The sequence below is a fragment of the Gorilla gorilla genome, chromosome 3 (assembly GCF_029281585.2).
Source record: "Gorilla gorilla gorilla isolate KB3781 chromosome 3, NHGRI_mGorGor1-v2.1_pri, whole genome shotgun sequence".
Lineage (NCBI taxonomy): Eukaryota > Metazoa > Chordata > Mammalia > Primates > Hominidae > Gorilla > Gorilla gorilla.
Genome location: NC_073227.2, coordinates 95,882,230 through 95,909,177, shown reverse-complemented (window position 1 = coordinate 95,909,177; position 26,948 = coordinate 95,882,230). Strand labels below are relative to the sequence as shown.

Below are 26,948 nucleotides of genomic sequence, written 5' to 3'. Positions count from 1 at the left end.
GCTTTCTTTGGTGCATGCGTGTATTGGGACATATGTGGGTCATGTCTAGGTGTTCAGTATGTGGTGACGAATGTAAAATTTGAACTTATGGTATAGACTAGATACACGTTTAGGTAGACATGAGAACAGAAGCTGAAATTGCCAGGTTAGAAGACAGAACCTTGAGAAATTCTGCGTTTTGATGAGAAGGAAAATTTGCCTTATAGAACTCTAGAAGAGGAGGAGGTAGTCAACATTGATAATGCAGATGGGTGGAGGATTGAGAAGTCATTCGATTATTGAGAAGAATTGTGATGTTTCCAAAGAATTGCATTCAAAGGAGAGCTGAGTTATAATATTTGAGAGGGGAATAGAAGATGAAGACAGGTGTACAGTTAGTAACTTAGGGCAGAGCATGATCAATAAACTGCTATGATAAAGGCCAAAAGTACTTTAACAGTTAATAGAGAAGAGTTATATTCTGTTGAGGAATTCAGTGGGAGTAGAAAAATTTTCAAGGGGACAGGATTTCTGCTGGGCCCAGATAAATGCATAGGGTTTCAATCGTTGCAGATAGGAAGGTGTGGGATGAGTATTGGAGAAGTCAAAAGTCCTGCTTCTTGTTAACAGACTTTTAGGATCTTAGTGTTGGAATGGCCTAATCTTACTTTTTTGGATGTATGGACTCTACTATGTTAGTGCCAAATCATTCAGTTAGTCTCTGGAATACCTGTAGTGACTGGCTACTTGTTAAGTAGCTCTATTTGATATTTGGACAACTCGCGTTATTCTTGTGTTATGTTTAACCCAAATCTACCTTCTTATAATTTCCATTCACTATATTCAATTAGCATTTTCAACTCATTTTAGATATTACATCTAAATTAATGTAGCCTAAGATTGATTGTTTTGGAGGCAGCCCCATTATACTAGTGATTCACTGAACTTTAAATGGTAAACAAAAAACCTAAATGTTTCTTACCTAAAAGATGACGTTTTAGTCAAAGTTTGAGGAAAGGAGAGTGATAACTTTGGTTTTTACGTTATTTTGAAACTGAGGAAATATAAGTTCATTGTAGGATAATGAAGCTCAATGTGACTTTCTTTTCTAATCTGCATGTTTGTCTACCAATGCTCCACTCCCTCAGTGTGTATTATTTACCAATACTCCACTCCCTCTCAATGTGTATTATTAATAGATTCAGAAAATATGGTGACAAATATAGAGCAATTTTCCGTGAGAGCTGAAGTGCATGTGCTTCAGGAATTAGGCAAATGCAGAGGAAACATTTTAAGAAACAGGAATGAATGAAATATTCTGATGAAGATTCACTGGGATTTTAGGTGCGATAGGCAGAGTTGGAGAGTAAAAAGCATCTAAACTATACTGGATAATGTTTTCGGTTTTTTGTTTTTTGAGACAGAGTTTCGCTCTTGTTGCCCAGGCTGAAGTGCAAGGGTGTGATCTCGGCTTACTGCAACCTTTGCCTCTGAGTTCAAGCAATTCTGCTGCCTCAGCCTCCTGAGTAGCTGGGACTATAGGCGCGTGCCACCAGGCCTGGCTAATTTTTGTATTTTTAGTAGAGACGGGCTTTCACTGTGTTCGCCCAGGATGGTCTCGATCTCCTGACCTTGTGATCTGCCTGCCATTGCCTCCCAAAGTGCTGGGAAGTAGGCATGAGCCACTGCGCCTGGCCTTGGATAATGTTTTCATTTGACAAGTAAAAGACGGATTTGTTCATGAGAGAGCTTTGACTATGTATAGAGCTAATGTATCAGAGAAAATTTTACATTGTGCATTCCTGTGTGAGATTCTTCACATTTTCAGGTGTCATTGGAAGAAGTGGAGTGTGATATATTGTATTTAACTTTTTCTAAAAAGATTGTTAGGTGAGGCTAACAACCACCTTATTGAAGATGGTAGTTATCTTTGAAGGTGCTAATCTAAGAACTTTCTAAAGATTTCTTTTTGTGTATAAGTATCCTTTAATCTTGGCTATCTTTTTTTTTTTTTTTAAACAGTGTCTCACTCCTGTTACCCAGGTTTGAGTGCGGTGGTGCCATCTTGGCTCGCTGCAGCCTCGACTTCCCAGGCTCAGGCATTCCTCTCACCTCAGCTTCCCGAGTAGCTGGAGCTATGCTTGCACACTACCACGCCCCGCTAATTTTTTGTATTTTTTAGTAGAGACGGGGTTTTGCCATGTTGCCTGGGCTGGTCTCAAACACCTGAGCTCAAGCGATTCACCCACTTTGGCCTCCCAAAATATTGGGATTACAGGTGTGAGCCACTGCACCAGGCCTTCTTGGCTATCTTTATAGAACTGTATAGTCTTGTAGGCTTGACCAGGGATTTCTTCTCAATTTGTAAACTAGGAAATCGAGATCCAGTAAGGTCATGACTTTTTCATGGCCATGGATAAGATAGTTGAAACCTTTTACTCCCATATTCAGAATTTTGTTTCGTTTTGTTAACTTTTTTTAAGAAATGGAAGTTCCCGGATCTAGAAATGGATTACCTGTAAGGTGATTTGCTATGAATAATAAAAATGGCACAATTCTTTCTTCTTGTAATCACTTTCATTCTGAAAGTGTAATTTGGCTTTTTTCCTTTTTCTCAACCTTCTTACGTACACTGTGCATGAATTATAAATACGAACTTTATATTACTTACTCAATTTTCATAGTCTTATTTCCTGCAATACCCAAACCACGTTTGATGGTTGATCTCTAGTAATCATTTTCTGGTTGATTTCTATCAATTATATTTTGGCTTTCTAAATTCTGAGTCACTTCAAATCGGAGTTATGGTTAAAGAAGTAACTGATGTAATTAGTTGAAACACTGTTCCCTCAGTAAATCTTGATTTTGTTTTACCATTCCTTTGGGAGCCTCCTCTGCACCTTAAAAGCTCAGCTTTCTATATAACCTGTTATATGCCTGTTTAGATTTTACCAGATTAGCATTGCCTTACTTATTTACCATTTGAAGTTAACTTTTCAAGTTACTGCCTTCCAATAGTTCTAAGTATTAATTTACTGAGTATTGATTAATCAAATATTACTTCTACTGCCCTTCCCTGTCTCTCTCTTCTAAATTGATGGTATGTTGGCCATTATACTTCAGTGACCATGTAGATAGTGGGCAATTTGAAGCTTTTTTTGAACGTTGTTACAACAAATCTTTAGAGCATTTTGACCTGTGATATTATATATGTATTATGTACCATTTTATTTTGGTTTGAGAAACAAATATGTAAGTGACAAAAATGATAGATCAGTATGTACTCTATGAATATGATGGGAAATTTGGGATAAATGACAACAGTGTTCCTGTAGAAAATCTGGAAATCCAGAGAGAAGAAAACAGTTCCCAAACCCGGAAATTCCTAATAGTATTTCTGTCACTGTCAATTTAAAGAAAACTATTTTGTGTATAGTTATTTTGTTCAGAGAGTAATGTAGTATTTTCCCATGTGTTAGTATTATTTTACCATCAATTTTTATGGTGTTAAAATACATATAATTTCCATGTTTTAGTTATCTTGTTAAATTTTAACCAGGTAAGTCTATGTTCTTTACCCACCCTCATTATTCAAAATAAAAATGTTAGTTGCTTAGCTGTGTGTGTGTGTGTGTGTGTGTGTGTGTGTGTGTGTGTGTGTTTGTTTGTGTGTTTGAGATAGGGTCTCGTTCTGCCACCCAGGCTGTGGTGCAGTATCCTGATCAAAGCTCACTGCACACTAGACCTCTTGGGCTCAAGCAATCCTCCCAAGTAGCTGGGACTACAGGTGTGCACCACCATGTCTGGCTAATTTTAGATGGGGTTTTGCCTTGTTGCCCAGGCTGGTCTTCAACTCCTAAGCTCAAGCAGTCTGCCCACTTCGACGTCCCAAAGTGCTGGGATTACAGGCGTGAGCCACAGCCCAGTGCTTTGTTACTTTAAATGTAGCATATGTGAGTCCTTTTTGCGTTAGGGTTGTTACCCTTATTGGGAGTTTTAAGTTTTCTGGAAAATCAATGACACCTGAAATGGCAGTATTTGGATCTGCTCTTTGTGAATTAACTATTTTTGAAAGCAAGTGAGGCATTATAAAAAATTTTAAACAGATTTGGGGATTTTTGTAAATCAAGTTTGAGAGTTTAAGAAGGACAGTTAGAGGAGGGATAGTTTGTTGGAAAGGAAGAAACAAGGAACCTAAAAACATAATGTAAAAGTTGAATTGTGAGTCACTAGAATTATGTAAAGCTACACTCTTTATCTGTAAGCTCTACTATAGTTGGTATTTGATTTTTATTAAAAACAGCGTCACAATTTTAATGACCTATGCGGGGCTGTCTCTGAAATTGTTTTAGTTATTTAAAGTAAACACACATGGAAATTGACTTTTTATTTTTAATTTTTTGTATAGAGATGGGGTCTCTCTGTTGGCCAGGCTGGTCTTGAACTCCTGGCCTCAAGCTTTCCTGCCACCTCCACCTCCCAAAGTGCTGGGATTACAGGCATGATCCACTGTGCCAGCCTGCAATGTTTTTTTGTCTGTTTGTTTGTTTGTTTGTTTTGAGACAGTCTTACTCGGTTGCCCAGGCTGGAGTGCAGTGGTGTGATCGCGGCTCACTGCAACCTTTGTCCCCCAGGTTAAAGTGATTTTTGTGCCTCAGTCTCCTGAGTAGCTGAGATTACAGGTGTGTGCCATCAGCTCTGCTAATTATTTGTATTTTTAATAGAGATGGGGTTTCACCATCTTGGTCAGGCTGGTCTCGAACTCCTGATCTCAAATGATCCTCCCAGCTCAACCTGAAGTTTAAGCAGGACTTTATTTATTTATTTATTGAGATGGAGCCTCACTCTGTTGCCCAGGCTGCAGTGCAGAGGCATGATCGTGGCCCACTACAACCTCTGCCTCCTGGGATCAAGTGATTCTCCTGCCTCAGCTTCCCAAGTAGCTGGGACTACAGGCGCCAGCCACCACGCCTGGCTAATTTTTGTATTTTAATAGAGAAGGGGTTTTACCATTTTGGCCAAGCTGGTCTCGAACTCCTGACCTCAGGCGATCTGCCCACCTTGGCCTCCTAAAGTGCTGGGATTACAGGCGTCAGCCACCGCACCTGGCTAAGCAGGAATTTAAACTGCATCCTGATTTACCCAGTAGATACACACTTAGGAATTATGATTTTTTTTTTTTTTTTTTTTAGTACTTTTAAGTTTAATAGGTCTTTTTAAAATAAAACAGGTGGCTGGGCACGGTGGCTCACGCCTGTAATCCCAGCACTTTGGGAGGCTGAGGCAGGTGGATCACGAGGTCAGGAGTTCAAGACCAGTCTGGCTAACATGGTGAAACCCCATCTCTACTAATAATACAAAAATTGGCCAGGTGTGGTGACACGTGCCTGTAGTCCCAGCTACTCGGGAGGCTGAGGCAAGAGAATTGCTCTGCCGGGAGGCAGAGGTTGCAGTGAACCAAGATCGTACCACTGGACTCCAGCCTGGGCAACACAGCAAGACTCCATCTCAAAAATAAAATAGGTTATATTTCATATTTTTCTCTCCTCCTAATCTCCAATTTCTAATGTTGTAATTTTGACTGTTCTGGGGATTATATTCTTTTATTTTATTTTATTTTATTTTTTGAGACGAGTCTCGCTGTGTCGCCCAGGCTGGAGTGCAGTGGCGCGATCTTGGTTCACTGCAACCTCCGCCTCCCGGGTTCAAGCAATTCTCTGCCTCAGCCTCCGGAGTGGCTGGGATTACAGGCACCCACCACCACACCTGGCTAATTTTTTTATTTTTAGAAGAGATGGGGTTTCACCATCTTGGCCAGGCTGGTCTTGAACTCCTGACCTTGTGATCCACCCACCTTGCCTCCCAAAGTGCTGGGATTACAGGTGTGAGCCACCGTACCTGGCCCTGACCTTGTGATCCACCCACCTCGCCTCCCAAAGTGCTGGGATTACAGGTGTGAGCCACCGTACCTGGCCCTGGGGATTATATTCCTACAGTAAATGATAAGTTTTGTTTGTGGCTCACACCTGAAGTGAGAGGATCACTTGAGGCCAGGAGTTCGAGACCAGTCAGGGCATTGTAGCAAGACCTCATCTCTGCTAAAAATAAAAATTAAAAAATTTTAAAAAATTAGCCAGGTGCATGCTTATAGTCCCAGCCACTCAGGAGATTGAGCGGGGAGGATCGCTTGAGCCTGAGCCTGAGCCTGGCAGTTGAGGCTGCAGTGAGCCGTGATTGCACCACTAAACTCCAGCCTAGGTGACAGAGCGAGAGAGACCCTGTCTCAGAAGACAAAAATAGGAAATTGTATTTATTTCATGTTAGTTGTTCTTGTTGGTTTTAACTTTGAGGCACATTATCATAGCACCTAACCCATTCTGTTAAGTTTCCAGTTTGCTTGTTTATATTTCTTGACAGACTATAAACTCCTTGAGGGCTAGAGACTTATTTTGTTCACCAGAGTATTTCATTTATTATATAAACAGTATCTCATGTAGTTAGATGCTTAATTAGTGGAAAGAAAGATTAGAGAGACATAATATCAAAGGTAAAAAATGATTCTCTCTAAGTACTGAAGTTATAGCTGGTGATTAATCATTGTTACCATTTTGAAAATGGTGAAATTAATTCCCAGAAGGAAAGAGAATACAAAAACACAAGTCATGGTGCTTTGCCATGAGTGTTATCTCTGAGTCTTAACTTGTGCCCTCTGTCTTGCTTCCTAGGATAAAACCACTGGAATCCAGGAATGTCGTAGATTTTGGTCCCCAAAGGAAAAAGGCACTGTGAATAGAAGGACTTGTATGTAGTCTGAGGCAGCATTGGACCTCCTGGGGTTAAGAAATTGAACAAAGATGCTATTTCCCTTTACTGAAGGGTAGGGAAATCAAGAAAGAGAGAGAAAGGGAGACACAAATGTTGGAGGTTACCTTATGGGTAGTAGTTAGGAATGTATTGTTTTGCTATTTGTTGTAAGTTGCTTTTTAATAGTGGCATTAATTTTGTTCCCATTTGTATGACTAAGAAAATTTATTTCAGGTTAGGCCAGGCACGGTGGCTCATGCCTGTAATCCCAGCACTTTGGGAGGCCGAGGCGGGTGGATCATCTGAGGTCAGGAGTTCGAGGCCAGCCTGACCAACATGGAGAAACCCCATCTCTACTAAAAATACATAATTAGTCAGGCGTGGTGGCGCATGCCTGTAATCCCAGCTACTCGGGAGGCTGAGGCAGGAGAATCGCTTGAACCCGGGAGGTGGAGGTTGCAGTGAGCTGAGATTGCGCCATTGCACTCCAGCCTGGGCAAGGAGAGTGAAACTCCGTCTCAAAAAAAAAAAAAAAAATTTTATTTCAGGTTAGTCTGATGGTAGTGGGTTATCAGAACTTATTAACATTAGTGTCACTAAAATTGGTATACAACTCCCCACTGCTAAATTTGGCTAAAAAGAAAATTTATTTCATGGTGGTTGATGACAAAGATGACTTTTTAATAGTTATTCTTGTGTTTGCTCCCTCAGCATTTGACATTGTGCAGCAAAGAAATGGTTATGGAGAAGCCCAGTCCGCTGCTTGTAGGGCGGGAGTTTGTGAGGCAATATTATACTTTGCTGAATAAAGCTCCGGAATATTTACACAGGTAAATTTTAAACAAATAATTTGGTATTTTTATCTACTTTTTTTCTTGGGTATGACTATATATATTTTGCATTTCCTGTCTCCTCATTATCTGACAATATCTTTGTAAACATGTCTAAACTGTATTCAATATTTTATTCATTTGATGACAAAAAGTGTTTTTAACTGCAACTCACAGTAATAAAAACATTTTATGTCATATTCTGGTACATAACACATTCATATCTATATATGCACACGCTTATTCTTATATGTACTCTAGTATTCTATTTTTAGAGTCATGGTCTCCTCTGTCACTCAGGCTGGAGTGCAGTGATATGATCATAGCCCACTGTGGCCTCAAACTTTTGGCCTCAAGCGATCTCCCAGCTTGCAGCTTGCCTTCCCAAAGTACTGGGATTACAGGCGTGAGCCACCAAGCCCGACCTTTATTTCATTAAAAAAAAAAAAAAAAAAAAACTTTGGAGGCAGGTGCTGGAGAACTATATAAGGTTTACATGAGGCTGGACACAGTGGCTCGCTCACTCATGTAATCCCAACGCTTTGGGAAGCTGAGGCAGGTGGATCACTTGAGGGTCAGGAGTTTGAGACCAGCCTGGCCAACATGGTGAAGCCTCATCTCTGCTAAAAATACAAAAATTAGCCGGGTGTGTGGCAGGCGCCTGTAGTTGTATCTACTCAGGAGGCTGAGTCAGGAGAATTGCTTGAATCTGGGAGGTGGAGGCTGCAGTGAGCAGGGATCGTGCCACTGCACTCCAGCCTGGGTGACAGAGTGAGGCTTCGTCTCAAAAGACCATATCTTGGGTTTGACCAACTAATGGGTTCCAATATGCAATTTGAAATCAACAGCTTAAATCTTTTTTTTAAAGTTCTCCCAAACAGTGTTGGGGGATGAATCAGTTAAATGATTATACTGTGAAAATTTGTATTTCTTCTAATCTGTAAAATAGTATTCCTTTGTAAAACAGCAGCAATAACCTTACTGTTTTAACAAGAGGTAGACATCTGTAGGCTTGTTTTTTCCAGAGATCGAAGTGAAATTGATTTATATTATGGGTAGTATTTAATTTTTGTTCTTCTTGGTGTATCTTAGCAAGTAGAAGATAGGTGAAACTCTTACAAGAATTAGACTTTGTAAGTATTGCAGAACACACTGGCCAAATGGGTTAAGGATAAATATATTGCCACTTACTGTGAGAAAGGCTGTTTAAAAGACTTAAATTCCTTTATCTGTAGGTCATCTTAATTAGCATTTTAGTAGCAATTTGTCTTGCTCTGTTGAACATATGTGTAATCTGTCTTACTTGAGGCATTTTTATATTTACTGTTTGCTTGGCTTTATTTGTAATTACTTTACGTATGTATATTATGTATTCCTTATGACAGTCTTAAAGTGAAGTTACTTTTATTAGCTCTCTACCTATTAGACAGTTGAGGTTAGTAATTCATCTAGGATCACTCAATAAGTAAACAAGCTAACCATAGTCAGTATTCAGGCCCAGTTTTGAGTAGTGTCCCCAACCATTCTATTAGAATGTAGTATATATAAAGTGTAACTAACATGTATCTTCCCCTCAAATAAATGCAAAATGAATAACTGTATGTCATTCTCTAATTGTAAAAATAAAGGTTTTTTTATGACAATGTATGTGAAGGAGTTTGGGGGAAGATACAGAATTAATAGGGCCTTTTGATATCTGAAATTTGGTCTTTTCATGATACAGGGTTTTTTGTTTTCTTTAGTGACCAAGAACAAATTTTAAAACAATAAGGCCCTACACCATCGTGTTTAAACTGTAACAGACTTCTGTTTTAGACCTAGCTTATTTGACCAATTTCTTTCTTAATGAAAATTCAGGTTGTTATAATTTTCCACTTGTGGTAAGCAACACTAATGAATATCCTGAAACATGCATTATTTGTGCACGTTGCTAGTTAGTTATTTTCTTAGATACTTTCCTGGAAGAATTAATGCATCAAAGAGATGATCATTCTGAGGCTTTTCATGTGTATACACACACAGCCAAACTGTTCTGTAGAAAACATTGCCAGTAGTACATGAGAGAAAATAGTTTAATGATAAGAGTAGTGGTTAAAAGCATGGACTCTCAAGTTAGACTGACTAGGTTCTTATCTTGGGTGCCCCACTTGATAGGTATATTACCTTAGGGGAGTTAATTTAACCTCTTCTGAACCTCCGCTTGTTTATTTAGATAATAGCACTTCATGAGATTGTTAAGAAAGTTAAGTGAATCAGTACACATAATACACTAAAAACATTGCTTAGCATAAAGGAAGCTCTTACATGTTTTATTACTATAGGAGTTGTGTTTTCATTGTGAAAAAATTAGCTTCACGTCTTTGAGCTTAATTTAGAAAGATGTTAATTCTAATTGCTTTGGATAATGCCAATAAAAGACTAATTTACACATACTTAAAAACAGTACAAAAATATTAAAAAGAAATTAGATGCTGGCGTAATTTTGGATTTTAGACTTGGTCTCTGAATTATTTCAGTTATTTTAAATTAAACAGTTTAAGCCTTTAGAATTAGTAATCATTTGGAGATCTGGATACAGTATTAAACTCTGATTCCCAAACAAATCTAGGTAGCTGTGTCTTTGTATCTGAAGAAAAAAACAGGGTCAATTACTATAGCATCCGTATTTACAATATACTAAATCATCAAAAATATCCGATTTTTCCACTTAAAAAATAGATGTGAATATCTAATGATTGTCTACTTACTGTGCCAGATAAACTAAGCATTCTATGTGCATTAGTCATTTAATCCTTACAACAACCATATGGAGTAGTTCCTGTTCCTGTTTTATAACCAAGGAAGCTGAACTTAAAGACCTTAAGTAACTTACCTGTCCAAGATTACGCAACTAATTAGTGACAGAGCCGGATCCGGAGCCTAGTCTATGACACCAGAATTCTACTGCTTCTTAGGCTTCTCTTGACAGTTCAGTGTTAATCATTAATTATGGTTTTGCAGGTTTTATGGCAGGAATTCTTCCTATGTTCATGGTGGAGTAGATGCTAGTGGAAAGCCCCAGGAAGCTGTTTATGGCCAAAATGTAAGTATCAATTTCATATGTAGTTTAGAAGTTTTGTGTTAAGATGGAGATATTAAAAAATAGCCTTCTTGTGTCCATGGCTTTTTTTTTCTTCCTTTTTTTTTTTTTTTTTGAGACGGAGTTTTGCTCTTGTTGCCCAGGCTGGAGTGCAGTGGTGCGATCTCAGCTCATCGCAACCTCCGCCTCCCAGGTTCAAGCAATTCTCCTGCCTCAGCCTCCCAAGTAGCTGAGATTACAGACATGCACCACCACACCCGGCTAATTTTGTATTTTTAGTAGAGACGGGGTTTCTCTATGTTGAGGCTGGTCTCGAACTCCAAACCTGAGGTGATCAGCCCGCCTCAGCCTCCCAAAGTGCTGGGATTACAGCCGTGAGCCACCGCGCCCGGTCGGCTTTTTTTTTTTTTTTTTTTCCAATATGATTGTTATTGGTAACTGAAATTTATGTTTGACAGTAATTGTCAGCATAAATTGTCAATAGTTGTTCAGTTTGACAATAATTGTCAAACATGCTTGAGTTCTTAAACATCATTTTTGTATGAAACATGGTGTTATATTACGATGGCTACAAAGGAGAAAATGGTATGTTTTATATCATTGATGTATTTTATACATGAGATAGTTGAGACAGTGTATGAAGTTTATACAAATCTGAGCTAAACCCTATGCTATAGGAATGCACAAATGTATGTTTCCTATGGCCTAACAGGGAAGGAAGACTTTGTGTAGAGGATGTGAGACCATAAGATTTGGCCTTACCAAATAAGGAATTATAAGTAGACAAAAAATAGCATCAGCAAACACACAGTAAAATTATGTGTAAGTTCAAGGAGCAGTCAACACAATTTGTGAGAATGACCAAATACTACAGAAAAGTGGGAGAAAGCTGTATAAAGCCCAGATTACTGCACAATATTGGAGAGCTATTGTGATTTCTTCTTTAGGAGCATCATTCTGGCAGTGATGCACAGCATGGTCGATGGATTCAGTTCAGGAAGATTAGTTAATATTGCAGAGTTGTAAGGAAATCAATGAGGGTAGGTAATATTATTGTGTAGGTAATGCAGTATCACAGAGTTTATATTTTTCCCTCCCTCCCTAATAAAGGATATACACCACAAAGTATTATCTCTGAACTTCAGTGAATGTCATACTAAAATTCGTCATGTGGATGCTCATGCAACCTTGAGTGATGGAGTAGTTGTCCAGGTCATGGGTTTGCTGTCTAACAGTGGACAACCAGAAAGAAAGTTTATGCAAACCTTTGTTCTGGCTCCTGAAGTAAGTTTCTCATTTCACTTAGTTTTCATTTATATGGTTGCTAGTTGGTTGAAGTGTCCAGAGGTTTCTTCTAATAGGTTTAGATTTGCATATTGTTATTTTTGGGGAATTTGTGTTTGACCTGTTGTTTGAGTGAGTGCGTGTGTGTACATGTGCTTTGACTATTTGGAATTAAAAATCAAATACTGATACAAGTTTGTAAATAGATGATTAAGATTACATTAATACAAAAAATATATTGGTATATTTGAAAGGTTACATTTGAAAACAAAATATAAAAGTTCTTTTGGTTTCTTTTCTATTAAATAGCTGTTTCTTGAGTTCTACTAGGTTGGTACAAAAGTAATTGCGAGTTTTGCTATTATGTTTTTTTGAGTGACCTTTTTATTTTACATAAACATCATAGCATGTTCAGCATTGGAAAATTATATTGAGTCAAGATCTCTAGTATTAAAATGAGAAATTGTGTATGCCATGTAATTTGCTCTTTTATGTAATACCAGATTTCTGGGTATTTATGGAATAAATGTTGTTTCCTATAGGGATCTGTTCCAAATAAATTTTATGTTCACAATGATATGTTTCGTTATGAAGATGAAGTGTTTGGTGATTCTGAGCCTGAACTTGATGAAGGTGAGGTTACTTTGAAGATATGAAGATAGAAGGGTTCTGTTGGTACTCTTTATGGACTAATTTCTATAAGTATGACGTCTACGGAAATTTGCTTCTTTATTGTAACTGCGTCAAACATCCTTTTTTCATGGTTTTGTTGTTGTCGTTGTTACAAAAAGATGTCCATTGTTTGAAAATATACAAAATTTGGATGTCAAGGAAAAAGGTTCCCCTCAGTCTCATCCTCTGTAGATAACCAAGTTTGGTGCCTATTGGAGAAGGTTTTTGGATTCTATACTTGGCAACATGTATTTTTATAAATGTGGAATTACACTGACTCAAAGCATCCTTTTTTTTTAATGTAATATGTCTTTGTTGGCTATGTTGTGGCTATGCCATAATTATTTAATTGATCTTCCATTGATGTACAGTGGTTAGTTTCTTTATCATTATTGCTCTATTAAATATATGTGACAAAGGAAGCTAAATTGTGGCTTTAATATAACTTTTTTCCTTTTACTAAAAGATTTGTTTTTTTCTAATAGAGTACAATAAATATTAAACTTCATCCTTGCTCTCCAGTTTTTGAGAGAACAGGGGATATTGTAGTTGAATGCCTTTGTTATTAAAAAAAAAAAAAAAAAAATTAGGGGAGCCAAGCGCGGTGGCTCATGCCCGGAATCCCAGTGTTTTGGGAGGCCGGGGTGGGTGGATCACTTGAGGCCAGGAGTTCGGGACCAGCCTGGCCAATGCAGTGAAAACCCCATCTCTACTTTAAAAAAACAAATTAGCTGGGCATGATGGTGCATACCTATAACCCCAGCTACTCAAGAGGCTGAGGCAGGAGAATCGTTTGAACCCAGAAGGCGGAGGTTGCAGTGAGCCAAGATCACACCACTGCACACCAGCCTGGGCAACAGAGCAAGACTCCATCTCAAAAAAAAAAAAAAAAAGGAAAGAAAATTGTCAAATTTTCTTTTTTGCTATCATACCACTTCCTTAAACATGTTAAAAATATGTCCGTTAGAAATTGTGAAGCCTCTTTAAAAAAGATGTGCTGTATTATGTATTGTCAGAATCAGAAGATGAAGTAGAAGAGGAACAAGAAGAAAGACAACCATCTCCTGAACCTGTGCAAGAAAATGCTAACAGTGGTTACTATGAAGCTCACCCTGTGACGTAAGCATACTATTTGCAAGGTTAAATTTGGTCTGAACTATGTCAGCAAGGTGGTTTTTGTTCCTAGAATTATTGTTGAAAGTAAATTCTTGATAAAACCACCTATTATGTCAGTATTTGAGTACCTGTTGTGTATATGCAAGAAATTTGGAAAGAATGGTTTTATTTAATACAAAAATTGGACATGGCTTGCACCAAAACAGTGGTTCCTTACTGATAATGTAGAGTGTTGAAGACAACACAGAGTAAGCATTTTATTTTTATAAAAGATAAGGTTTATAGTTAGCACTAAAGTAAACATTCTTAGTAATTCAGTTTTGAAATGGTGGGGTTAAAGAACTGCTACTTGAGAGTATTATTCCTTCTGTCTTATAGCTCTTTTTGGAATTTTGCTTTGAATACTTTGTAGATCTAGAACAAGTTATTGGCATATAACTAGTTACACCCATTGGATTAGAGAGAAATTGAATTTTGTCTTTCTTGAACTCCTACTAAAAAGTGAACTAAATATTTTATTGTAGTAATGGCATAGAGGAGCCTTTGGAAGAATCCTCTCATGAACCTGAACCTGAGCCAGAATCTGAAACAAAGACCGAAGAGCTGAAACCACAAGTGGAGGAGAAGAACTTAGAAGAACTAGAGGAGAAATCTACTACTCCTCCTCCGGCAGAACCTGTTTCTCTGCCACAAGAACCACCAAAGGTTAGATCAAAGAACTCTTTAGACTTACAACATCACATGTTCAAATTTGGTGCTGTTAATGAAGTATGACCTTTTCCTATTATGTTAAATTGTTTAGTAAATTATTTTATGTATATGAAAGAAGCTGTGGGGTTTGTTACCTGAGAAAATGTTATTGTTTCCCTGCCCCGCAAAATACCCCTCTAAGAGTGAAACTTACAACTTAAGATGAATCCTTGTCTGTATGCATTGTTTAGTAACTTATATGAAATTATTTGGATCCATGTATAGAGCTGTCAGTTGTTCTTTCATTCTGTATTAAATTCTCTGAGCACAGATGCACCAGGAATCATGCAGTTTCCCAACTTAAACAAGTTGGTCTATAATTAAAAGAAGAGATACCTGTTGTTTGTGGTTTAAATGGGATCAGTTTCCTTTCTACACCAGTTAAACTATCTTGGAAAGATGAGTGACATCCTTAGTGTATCATGTAAGCCTACCTGAAACTTCTTTTATCTTTCTTCAAAGTCAAAGGTTAAAGTATATTTGAGTAGTGATAGGAGGAGATTCTTTGTTCAATTTGTGAATGTCAGAGTTTCCAGCTAATACTCTCTTCTTTCCTATCCTTCCCTCTCCCGTTAACACCATCACACACCCTATCTTACCCCCAAAGGGGAAATAAATTGTTTCTATTAGGTTCAGGTTTTTCTAGCATGTTTGTTAGTGGTTTTGTTTGCCACTTGCTCATCTACTTAGAGTACGTAGGAACTTGCTTATGGTTTTACTTAGTAGTCAGACAAAAGTTATAAATAAGCTAGCATAATGAGATTTTGAAAGCTGGCACATAGACTGGCATGTGTGTGTGTGCCTTTCTTTTAGGAGTCTTCCAATATAGAGCAATAGTTTAGAAATGAAAAGAAAATATATATTTGGAAGTTTCCCTATAGGAATGTTGGTGGTTTTCCATGATTAGTAGTCTAGGTTTGTTGCATTTCCTGCAGGCTTTCTCCTGGGCTTCAGTGACCAGTAAAAACCTGCCTCCTAGTGGTACTGTTTCTTCCTCTGGAATTCCACCCCATGTTAAAGCACCAGTCTCACAGGTAACCAATCTGTGAACACATTGGATTGTATCCTTGTTACATTGCCAATTGCTTATTTTTAAAATACTTTTAAAAATGAGTCAATCAGAAATTATGGATTAAATATACAAAAAACTTGTATTATATGTCAGTGCACCCACTTTAAATGTCAAATCTCCATTCATCATCTACATAGGTGGTATTTGGGGTTTGGGTGTGTGAAATACAGATTAAGTTGGCTTTTACCAGTATATAATATTGTCATTTAAAAGGCTTCTTAAAATAACAAAAAGAATGTTCCTTTTTCAAAAGCTTCAAATTCTATTTAGCAAAAATATTTTAGGTAAGAAATTCGGAGAGGCACAAAGTAGTGTGGCGTAATAAAGAATCGTTTTTTTTTGTTTTTTTTTTTAAAGCAAAAAAAAAAAAACAGGAAACTTTTTAACATACGCTGCCTAAGCTCTCAGTGTGTAAGTGGTTCACACCACTTAATTGAAGCCTGTACCAACTTATGACTGTAGTGTTCACCTTAACTGATCATTCTAGTATTCTGCTTTTTGTCTGTTTGTCATCTTACCCATTTCAGAGCTTTCAAAAATGTGAAAATAAGACACTGCCTACCTAAGAAGTTTGTTAGATTTAGTTTAGAATGAACTAAATTCTAATTAAGTTTATCAGCATATAAAGGGTGTCCAATTTTTTCCCTGCATTTTGCATTAAACTTCACTCCACTAGAAAATTTATGTTTGAAATGTTAGTATATAAATGTATCTTTTATATGTTCTAAGCAGTGAAATTTTGAGGTTTTAAAAGTAGTAATTTTTAGTTTTTTGGTATTGGGACACGTAATCAGCTACATAAAAGTAGAATACGCCCATGATACTTTTTTTTTTTTTCATTTGGGTATTCAGGCAATGCGTGGTTACCCTTATGTAAGATGGTCACCCAGAGTTCCATCTTAACAAAGGAAATTAGTTTGTGCAGTATTGTTTGTCCTTTTCTACCCATATGAAGACCCAATAAATAACTTTTGGCCCTTCTTTTGGAATCTTCATTTCCTATCAGATTTGGATTTGGAACCTTTGGATTATTTCATTTCAGAGAGTTTAAACAGTTAAAAGTTAAAGTAGCTAGTGCTTATGCCTTTGATATGCACCAAGCATTGTGTGAAGCACTTTTTGTTCATTTTCAGTGAATCCTCACAACCACCCTGTCAGGGTGGGTACTATTGTTTCTGTTTTAGAGATCAAAAAATTGAGGTCTAGAGTAACTCACAGACATTTATGTACATAGTAGGGTTGGGCTTTGAAGTCATGCAGTTGGACATGAGTCCGTATGTGGCTCATGTAAACGTTTATTTTTTTGAGACAGAGTCTCGCTCTGTCGCCCAGGCTGGAGTGCAGTGGCAGTGGCAGTGGCATTATCTCAGCTCACGGCAACCTCCACCTCCCCAGCTCAAGTGATTCTCCTGCCTCAGCCTCCCGAATAGCTGGGATTATAGGTGCCCGCCACCACGCCTGGCTAATTTTTGTATATTTAGTAGAGACGGGGTTTCACCATGTAGGCCAGGCTGGTCTCAAACTCCTGACCCAAGTGATCCGCCCGCATTGGCCTCCCAAACGGTGGGGATTACAGGCATGAGCCACTGCGCCCAGCCTCATGTAAACCTTATGCAATTCTCCAGCACCTTGCTGGAGAGTCATGTATCTTATCTGTATTTGCATCAAAGAGGACTCTTAAGACATGCCTGATTAAATCCTAGTCTCTTGCCTAGAAAAATACCTTCATATTTATCTCAAGTAGTTTGCCTTAAATATATTTTCGAAGTTAGTTGTAGGAAATGAAGTTGTATTTCCTATGCCACCCCTTTAATAAAACAAAAATTTTAAATGTTTAGAATTTAAACTTTAGAAGAACTTTCTAATGTCTTTAGGCTATACTTAAAATGGATTCATGATATTTCTACTTGATTTAATAATCCTTCAATTTTAGTTTGTTACTTTTGTGTAGTATTCATTTCCTTGTACTTTGAACATAGATTATTGATAAAAGGAAGTTAATTCCAGGGTATTGGTAGGCATTAACTTAGAAGTAGGTAAGTTAATTTCTTGAATAAAAGATTTTGTCTGGAAATTGACTAGTTCACCTACAAAGCTTATGTTTAATTGAAGGGCTTATTATTTGTGGTTATACCTGCTTTTATTGACTTGATTTGATGGTTCTGTACTTACTTCATATTCTGTTTGACCTTCATTTGTGGGTTTGTCATTTGATCATACTTTCTGGTTGCATGGAATTAATTTTAAGGCCCTCTACTGTGTGGCATATTGGCCATTTTATCTGTTCAGAAAAACTAGTTTTAATCATGAAACTGGAGACCTGAAGAATTATAAGTATGCAGCTGACTTAGTTAACATATGTCAATCAGTTACTGAAAGGGACAGTGTTAGCTTTTTGTTCTTGTATTTTTCTTAAACTGGCATTATCAGATATCTACTTAAAGTCAGATTCCTAAATCAATGGCATGAATTATTTGTAAGATGTTGGAAATTATTAATATTTAACTTTATCTGTTTTTAATTTTCATCCTTAAAGAATAAGGAAGAACTTTATTTTGCTACTTGTAGTTACTCGTGTTTTGATAATCTGTTTTGAAAAGAATTTAAATCAGTCAAGACCAGGGCCTCAAGTTCTTTGATAACATTTGGATTGAATGAGTCTAAGGTTTTTCTTAAATTTTGTAATAAAGGTACATTTAGTATTTTTATTAATTGCCAGTAATACACTCACTTTATTAAACTTTGACAGAGTACGTTTATTCTCTAATTCTGTTTACATTCATACTGAAGTATGCTTTTAGACCCCCTTAGTTGAAGTTTCTAAATAACTGCCTTTTTCAGCATCACATTTTGCATCAAATTATTATATAGAATTAAACCCCAAATACAGATAGCGGTGGTCTCAGGGCTGTCACTTACGTATCTTTGTCAGACATAGAACATTATCCTGCATGTTTTGGGTCAGAGAACTAAAAATGTAATTTAATTTAAATGAACAAATAGTTACTGAACATCTATGTCTAATAGCACTGTGCTTGGTTCTTTGGGTGATGTAAAAGTAAGTTAAGATATGGGCCTTGGGCACTGGCGTGCCTGTAGTCTCAGCTGCTTGGGAGGCTGAGGCAGGAGGATCACTTGAGCCTAGGAATTTGAGGTTACAGTGAGCTATGATTGTGCCACTGCACTCCAGCCTGGGCAATAGAGTAAGACTGTGTCTCTCTAAAAAAATAAAAGATACAGACTTTATAGGAGTAAATACATATAAATAACAACAAAACCTGGAGAGAGTTAAAAATATTTATTTTATAACTAGTAGAATTCTAGAATATGGTAAGCAACTTCATCTTGAGGGAAATAGGACATTGACATAGAGGAAAACAGAATTTAGGAAGAGGCAGGCAAACTTGGTTAAACTGTTAGCATAGGAGTTAATATTCCTTTTGGTTACAGTGGCTGAAATCATTTACATTAAATTGTCATTTTTGAAAGAAGCTTTTCTTTTTTTTTTTTTTTGAGACGGAGTTTCTCTCTTGTTGCCCAGGCTGGAGTACAATGATCTGCTCACTGCAACCTCCGCCTCGCAGGTTCAAGTGATTCTCCTGCCTCAGCCTCCCTAGTAGCTGGGATTACAAGCATGTGCCACCACACCCGGCTGATTTTGTATTTTTAGTAGAGACAGGGTTTCTCCATGATGGTCAGGCTGGTCTCGAACTCCCGACCTCAGGTGATCTGCCCGCCTCGGCCTCCCAAAGTGCTGGGGTGATAGGCATGAGCTACCGCGCCTGGCCGAAGGAAGCATTTTTGTGTCAAAATTTGTCCTTGTAAATTACAATATCTGTTATGTAAATGATTAAAGAGTTTGAGCCGCTGCATGGACTGAGGTCCTCAGAGATGACCACTTTTTTATTTATTTACTTATTTATTTCTGTGAGAAGGAGTTTCACTCTTGTTGCCCAGGCTGGAGTGCAGTGGCATGATCTTGGCTCACTGCAACCTCCGTCTTCCGGGTTCAAGCGATTCTCCTGCCTCAGCCTCCCAAGTAGCTGGGGTTACAGGTTCCTGCCACCACACCCAGCTAATTTTTTGTATTTTTAGTAGAGACTGGGTTTCGCCACATTGGGCAGGCTGGTCTCAAACTCCTGACCTCAGGTGATCCACGCGGCTTGGCCTCCCAAAGTGCTGGGATTACATGGAGATGAGCATCTTTAAAGATGGGACTGAAATTACTAGCTTTCTGAGTTGAGGACATGTTCTCCATATCCTGTTGAGTGTTTTCAGCATCCTTTGTAGGCTCATATATTTGTCTCTCCTTGGACCATAAATATTTGGGTAGTAGAAGGTCTGAAGAGGTTGGGAATACTGAAAATGCTGTTGTCTTGAGAAAAAGGTAATAGCAGACGCCGATGTAATTTTGTTTTAAAAATAATTATATGTTTAATTCAGCAGTTGGCAGAAACTTTTGGGAGGCATCTTAAACTGTCCTATTACTCCCAGCCCCCTAGTTAAGGAAAATCGTTGGGACCAATACTTCAAATGCATATTTTTCTCATAAGGAAGAACAGTAGGGAGCTAAAGGACTTTAACTATTTGAGATGCCACATACAAGTTCCTATAAGTTTCTGTCATTTTTTTAACATGCATTTTAACCTTACAGGTAGCAATTTCAGGTGTTAGAGCAAGCTAATTTTTATACTTTGAACTATAAAAATACTGATTTTAAGATTATGGGCAGAGATTTAGGCAATACTACTGAGCACTGTTACATTTGAAGGATAGCAAATTAGATTTTCAGAAATTATGTGTTATGTATTCTTGTCTAAGATGAAGATGGCTTTTAATTTTGTTTATGTATTTACATGGAGTGGTTCATCTTGCATTTTTGTGATTTTTTTTGGTAGCAGTACCTTTTATGCTATTTCAGTGTTGATATAACTTTAATGAAAAAATGTGACTGTAAAAAGCAGCTTATTGTGAGTTACACAACATTAAGTGGGAAAACAAAAGCTACCTACAGTCCTAGATTGGTACAGAATATCTTGATAAAAATTTATTTTTCTCATACATAGGACACTATGTTAAAAACATTCTAAACTTAAAACTACTGTTATGTCTGCTAGTGACTTGTTGTTAGTTGCTTTGGTTGGTTTTTCTCTGGTGGAATGTTTTTTATAATGTTTTTTTTTCTTTATATTTTAGCCAAGAGTCGAAGCTAAACCAGAAGTTCAATCTCAGCCACCTCGTGTGCGTGAACAAAGACCTAGAGAACGACCTGGTTTTCCTCCTAGAGGACCAAGACCAGGTGAGTCAGCTCCTTTATAGCCTTTAGCATTTAACATTTGTAAGGCTGTAAAAGACTGAACTTAAACAAAAAACTATGATGTGTTCTATACACAGACCCATATAGTCTCAAATTGCTTAAAGATGTGATGTGAGCAACCCGCTCAATAGTGTCTGGGGCCAAATAACCAATTTTTAGGGAGGATTGGTTGACATGCCATGGTGACATATTTTGAAGGTGTAAAAGACTTAAGTCTTATTTGGTTATTGTCACTGGTTGTTTTTTTTTTTTTTGGAGACGGAGTCTTGCTCTGTCGCCAGGCTGGAGTGCAATGGCGTGATCTCAGCTCACTGCAACCTCTGTCTCCCGGGTTCAAATGATTCCCTTGCCTCAGCCTCCCAAGTAGCTGGGATTACAGGCACGCGCCACCAGGCCCAGCTAATTTTTTGTATTTTAGTAGAGACAGTGCTTCACCATGTTGGCCAAGATGGTCTCGATCTGCTGACCTCATGATCTGCCCTACTCGTCCTCCCAAAGTGCTGGGATTACAGGCATGAGCCACTGCGCCCAGCCTAGTCACTGGTTTTAAGAGTTCAAAACCAAGCTGCCAATAACCTACTCTCTAAGCACTCTTATCTCTTCACAGATAAACAATAAGCCCATTTTGATTCTTAGGTATTAAGTAAGTTGCCATGATTTTTGACTTGTTTACCTTGTTAGCTACACATGTAATACTTTTATTTGAACTCTGTAAGAATGTTTAGATTGCTTTGGGGAGGAGATGGGAGAGATGGAGATAGTATATATCACATTTACAATGTTAATTTTTAAAGTGATATGTTACCAAACTAGAAGTCCTAAATTTGTCAGTGATTAAACTTGGGATCTTGAGTGAGACCCTTAAATTCTGAGCTTCTTTTATGTCAAATATTACACAAATTATTCTTGTATTGCCTATTTTCCTCACTGTGTTCCTTGTGTTATTGGGAGAATCAAATAAGATTTTATGTATATCTATATACATACACACTAATATGTATAGACTGCATAAATGTGATGATTGCTGTTAAAATTTACTGATTGCTGTAATGTTATAAAGCCAAAGAATTTTGAATTTCAAAAAACTAAGCAAATATTTAGTAGAGCTATACCTCACTATCTGAAATCTGCTTGGTTCCTGGGTGATGGCAACAGTTTGGTTAAGGAGGAATACCTGTAGTACTAATATTTGATTTTTGTATAATCCAGTAGATCTAGAAGAAGCTATTTTAGCAACCTAGTCATTGTCCTCACTTTACATTTTAGTGTCATGCTGTTTTCTAACCTACTAGTAATAAGTACTTCTGCCTCTTTTTCAAGAAGCTCACCTAGTCTTATTAAACTAAAACAGGAATATCAATATTAAGTGATTTTTACATTCATTCCTTTGAAGTAGTTTTTATGATATTGTAAACTTTAGTATCTGCTCTATTTCTATTCTCAGGCAGAGGAGATATGGAACAGAATGACTCTGACAACCGTAGAATAATTCGCTATCCAGATAGTCATCAACTTTTTGTTGGTAACTTGCCACATGATATTGATGAAAATGAGCTAAAGGAATTCTTCATGAGTAAGTGATTTATTTTGCTGTAGGAGTTTTTAAATAATAACTATTTTTTTTAAATGTTTCTCTCTTTATACTGTGTCCAGCTACCAGACCCACCTTAATTGTGCAGAAGGGAGTAGATGACTTATCTCACATGTTTCTCAGTGACTGCTTAGTGTTGATTTGGCCTGGCTCAGTAGTGTTTAGAAGAAACAGCTGGATAAATCAGTCATAAATTCAGAGATAAAGGATTCATTTGGCAAACGGGTCAATATATTAGGAGAAAATACATTGTCTTTCCAAAATTATGCAGTTAACTTTACTTATGAAAGGACTACCAAAGATGCAGAAAAGTAACACAGCAGGCGGGCAGGCTACTTGGTATCTTAGGGGATTGCCTGCTTGAGTAAACGTACCTTGGCTATCACTGTGTGTAGAAGCTTGCGAGTTTTATTTTAAAATGGATCGGGGAGATAACGATTATTCATTCTGAACAATTAGAGCCATCAAGGTATTCTGTTAAAAATATTTAACCCTTGATGTAATGTATATTTTCACAGGTTTTGGAAACGTTGTGGAACTTCGCATCAATACCAAGGGTGTTGGGGGAAAGCTTCCAAATTTTGGTTTTGTGGTTTTTGATGACTCTGAACCAGTTCAGAGAATCTTAATTGCGAAAGTAAGTGATTTAAAGGGCATAATTCAAGACTTTATTATTTCTGTTGTATATATTAATATGGGGTATTTAAAAACCATAGAAAATCTTTTAATAATAAAGCTAAAAATAGTTATTAAGTGGTATTTATGCAAAGAATAAAGATTTGTTAGTTTGCAGATCATTTTAAATTTTGTTACTTGCTTTGCTGAAGAAGATGGGAAAGATTGCATGTTAAGAACTTTGGCTGGGTATAGTGGCTCACACTTGTAATCCCAGCACTTTGGGAAGTTAAGGCAGAAGGATTGCTTGAGCCCAGGAGAGTTCAAGACCAGCCTGGGCAACAGTGAGACACTGTCTCTACAAAAAAAGAAAAATAGCCGGGCATGGTGGTAGACACCTATAATCCCAGCTACTCGGGAGGCTGAAGTGGGAGTATCACTTGAGCCCAGGATGTCAAGGCTGCAGTGAGCCATGCTTGTGCCACTGGCTGTCACCAGCCTGGGTGACAGCTGAGACCCTATCTCTGGGGGGTGGGGGGCTTATAAAAGTGTTTTATTCCTTATGCTTATCTGACTTACCTGTTCAGAGTAATCATTTCTATTGCTGTCTAACCTGCCCATGTAAATATTTTTCTTCTCTTTTATAAAGCCGATTATGTTTCGAGGGGAAGTACGTTTAAATGTGGAAGAGAAAAAAACAAGAGCTGCAAGAGAGCGAGAAACCAGAGGTGGTGGTGATGATCGCAGGGATATTAGGCGCAATGATCGAGGTCCCGGTGGTCCACGTGGAATCGTGGGTGGTGGAATGATGCGTGATCGTGATGGAAGAGGACCTCCTCCAAGGGGTGGCATGGCACAGAAACTTGGCTCTGGAAGAGGAACCGGGCAAATGGAGGGCCGCTTCACAGGACAGCGTCGCTGAAGCTCCACTGTTGGCAAAGTCTTGGCAGTGGTACATTATTCATCGTGTTTGCATTCTTGTTAATTTTGTTTTTGGCTTTGGAATGTGACACAGCCTTTTTGATCATTTCTTTGATGTGAAAAGCATCTTTGGTTATCAGTTAAATTGAGGTGGACGTTATTTCCCCAATTTCACAACAGGATTCACATTGTTAATTTATAAATCTAGACTTGGAGAATTAAGGACTGAGAAATGACCATATCTTAAACTATCTACGACAAAGTGAACTTAAAAGGACATGCCCACTGAATTCAGGTCCTTTGAGTAAAAAAAAAATCTTCTGCTGCACATTTTGTTTAAGTGTTACTGTTTCTGCCTGTTAATGTTGGGAACACAAATAGTGCAATTTGTGCAATTGGAGAATCTGGCCTTTTTTCTTGGCTCCCCCCAAAAATACAAACCAACAGAAACTTGTTTTGCACTCATCAAAATGTACTAATGGGTACTCTGAACTCATTAACATTGACATCTGCAACAGGAGGCAACAGGGAAAAAATCTTTCATCTTCTTTTCCAGTAGAAAATAGTTTGTGAAATGATGAGGGCATTTTATCTGCTTGCTGTGACCAGCGTGTGTACACATAAACCTTAACAAGACTACAAGTATATTCCAGAAGGAAATCATTTTAGTTGTGAACTAAATAATAAAAATTAGAACTTCAAATGCGATGGTCTTGACTATTAGACCAGATTTAGTAGCTCCATATCTAAGATTTTTCTACCTGCCCCTCTTCAGTACAGGGATGGCTGGCTGCTCAACACACTCCTCCTCCCCTTTTTTCCTTTCTTTAAGCTGTGTACAGTGAAAATTGTCTTTACTGTATTTTTGTTCTCTGGTAATAAGCATGATGGTGCCTTCTATTAATACATCATTCCAGTCTTGCTGGTAATTTTGTACAGTATAGTGTATGAATTGCTGTGCTGCAAAGCCAAACAGCTGCAAAATGTTGAAAAATCATCGAAATGTATAAAAATTGCAGTATCTTTAAAATCAGTAAAATGGACTAGCATATTATTTATCTTGTTCTTCAGTTAACAACTTTGTGTTCTCTGTGGGAGGGAGGGAGTCCTGTGTGTTTGTGGGGAGAGGGAAGGAGGAAATCAGTTATTTGAGTAAGTCTCTAGTTGACTTTTCTCTTAGCCTGAATGTGGACGTTGAAACGTATCACTTCAGGGCTTGGAAAAGTCAGTCAACTTGACGTACATTTTTAGTGACATTTTAAAAGCAGTCAGATTCTATAAATGGCAAGTAAGCCTGAAGTGAGGATACTGCAATTTTCGGAGAAAAGAACAGCAGCTCTTTAAGTGTTTGCATTTTCTATTTGGGGGGCAGGGAACTGTCATTCATTTTGCACAATTCTTGAACTGATGTCAGCACCCGAGTGGCTCCTGAATTTAAGTCTGGGACGACATCTTTTATTTTTACATGAATCTTTAAACAATTCTGTGAGCAAAGTTTGTAGCTGCTGGATTATTGTCTGTCTTTATAGCAAGTTCCAGTAAACCACAAGTATGGCAAAGCTTATCCAATTTTATGCTTGGAGCAGTCAGTACATACCAGTTTCTGATGTTTCAGGCAGGAGTGGGGTAAATAAGTGTGACCACTTAAAGCTGCTCGTTAGCATGGAAGACTTCTCCATTCTATCTTTGTAAAACAGACAAGATATGCACTTGACATAGTAGCAAATTGGTTCTGAATTATGCAACTGTTTGCTATTTAGTAAACTAGCAAATGATGCATGTATTTTGTTTTTCATGTACTGGGCAATATGAGTAAAATCTGTCCCTTTTTCCCCCTTTGAATGAGGTCTTCCATGTTTGAGGGAAAGTCTTGCACTATTGCATATATTTTGGGGACACAGATTTTCATAGTTTCCATTTTTGGGGGGCTTAAGGATTTTTTTTTTCCTGTTTGAAACAGTTTTATACTTTCTGACATAGTACTTGAAATTCTTACCAGAAAATTACTTTGGAGTTTTGAAGCCTTTATTAATACTACTTTTAAAGAAGCAGTTGTTTTATTGTCAATGTTTTTTTCCCCCAAGCATATTTTCTTGTATTTCTGTTTCCATATATATATATATATATAATTTCCAATTCAGGATATTGCCCTGCCATCCATGAAAACTGTTCTGGCACCAAAAGTAATGACAAATGTTAAGTGTAATAATAGAAAAGTAGAGCAAAGAGCCATTCAGCTTCAGTCTTTACATACCATGAATAAAACATTAAAACATCATATGGAGAAGTTTACATGGTGATTGTTCACCTGCAGTACTGTGGACTTTTAACATTTTGTCCTCTTTTCAGTGAAACAGAGTAAAAATATTCATCTACCATTACTGTTATTTGCTGATTTTGTTTTATTTTTTGATGGTAATATTCTATCCTTATGACACTATTGCAACCAAATTGGCTTTACCATCTTGGCTTTAGTAGGTATAGAAGACAATGGATTACCATCTTTATTGCTGTAATGTGTTAAGCATTATATGCTAGTAGAATCTAGTTTAATTGTTTCAGGTGGAAAGTATTCTTTGAGTTTCCATATTGAATGTGTTTGGACTAAACAAACAATAAACTACTGATGTCTGCAGCATTTATCGATGTCCCTAATTTAATCTATAGTTTTTATTGTTCCCAAATGTTTTCTCCCAGTTGCATTTCATACAAACTAAGTGGGAATAATAAGCAGTTGGGTTTTAAAACAATTTATTTGTGAAATTTGATATGTATAGAAAAATAAAACATTTAAGTAACACTTGACCATTGTAAGAGATCTATCCCAGTCCAGTTAGACTGCTGATATACAGGTTGAATGTTAGAATAATAAGTAGTAAGAATGATGAGAATGATCTAAAGCAGATTATAACCTTGGA

The 26,948-nt window shown here is 37.5% G+C and overlaps 1 protein-coding gene across 6 annotated transcripts in view; it reads left to right on the top strand.

Annotated features, from left to right (window-relative positions):
- G3BP2 (G3BP stress granule assembly factor 2) overlaps positions 1–26,668 on the top strand; it is an 82,554-nt gene extending 55,886 nt beyond the window's left edge. For 4 of the 6 annotated variants that reach the window (XM_055384511.2, XM_055384512.2, XM_019025333.4 and 1 more), the window contains 10 exons: positions 7,495–7,613; positions 10,614–10,695; positions 11,803–11,976; positions 12,519–12,609; positions 13,665–13,767; positions 14,289–14,469; positions 20,783–20,885; positions 22,348–22,476; positions 23,013–23,131; positions 23,759–26,668. In XM_055384511.2, coding sequence (XP_055240486.1) covers positions 7,495–7,613; positions 10,614–10,695; positions 11,803–11,976; positions 12,519–12,609; positions 13,665–13,767; positions 14,289–14,469; positions 20,783–20,885; positions 22,348–22,476; positions 23,013–23,131; positions 23,759–24,031 — 1,374 coding nt within the window. In that variant the 3' untranslated portion in view covers positions 24,032–26,668. Of the gene's footprint in view, positions 1–7,494; positions 7,614–10,613; positions 10,696–11,802; positions 11,977–12,518; positions 12,610–13,664; positions 13,768–14,288; positions 14,470–15,449; positions 15,549–20,782; positions 20,886–22,347; positions 22,477–23,012; positions 23,132–23,758 lie in introns of all 6 variants that reach the window. The other 2 variants (XM_055384510.2, XM_019025331.4) reach the window with 1 other exon arrangement.
- The last annotated feature ends 280 nt before the right edge of the window (positions 26,669–26,948 follow it).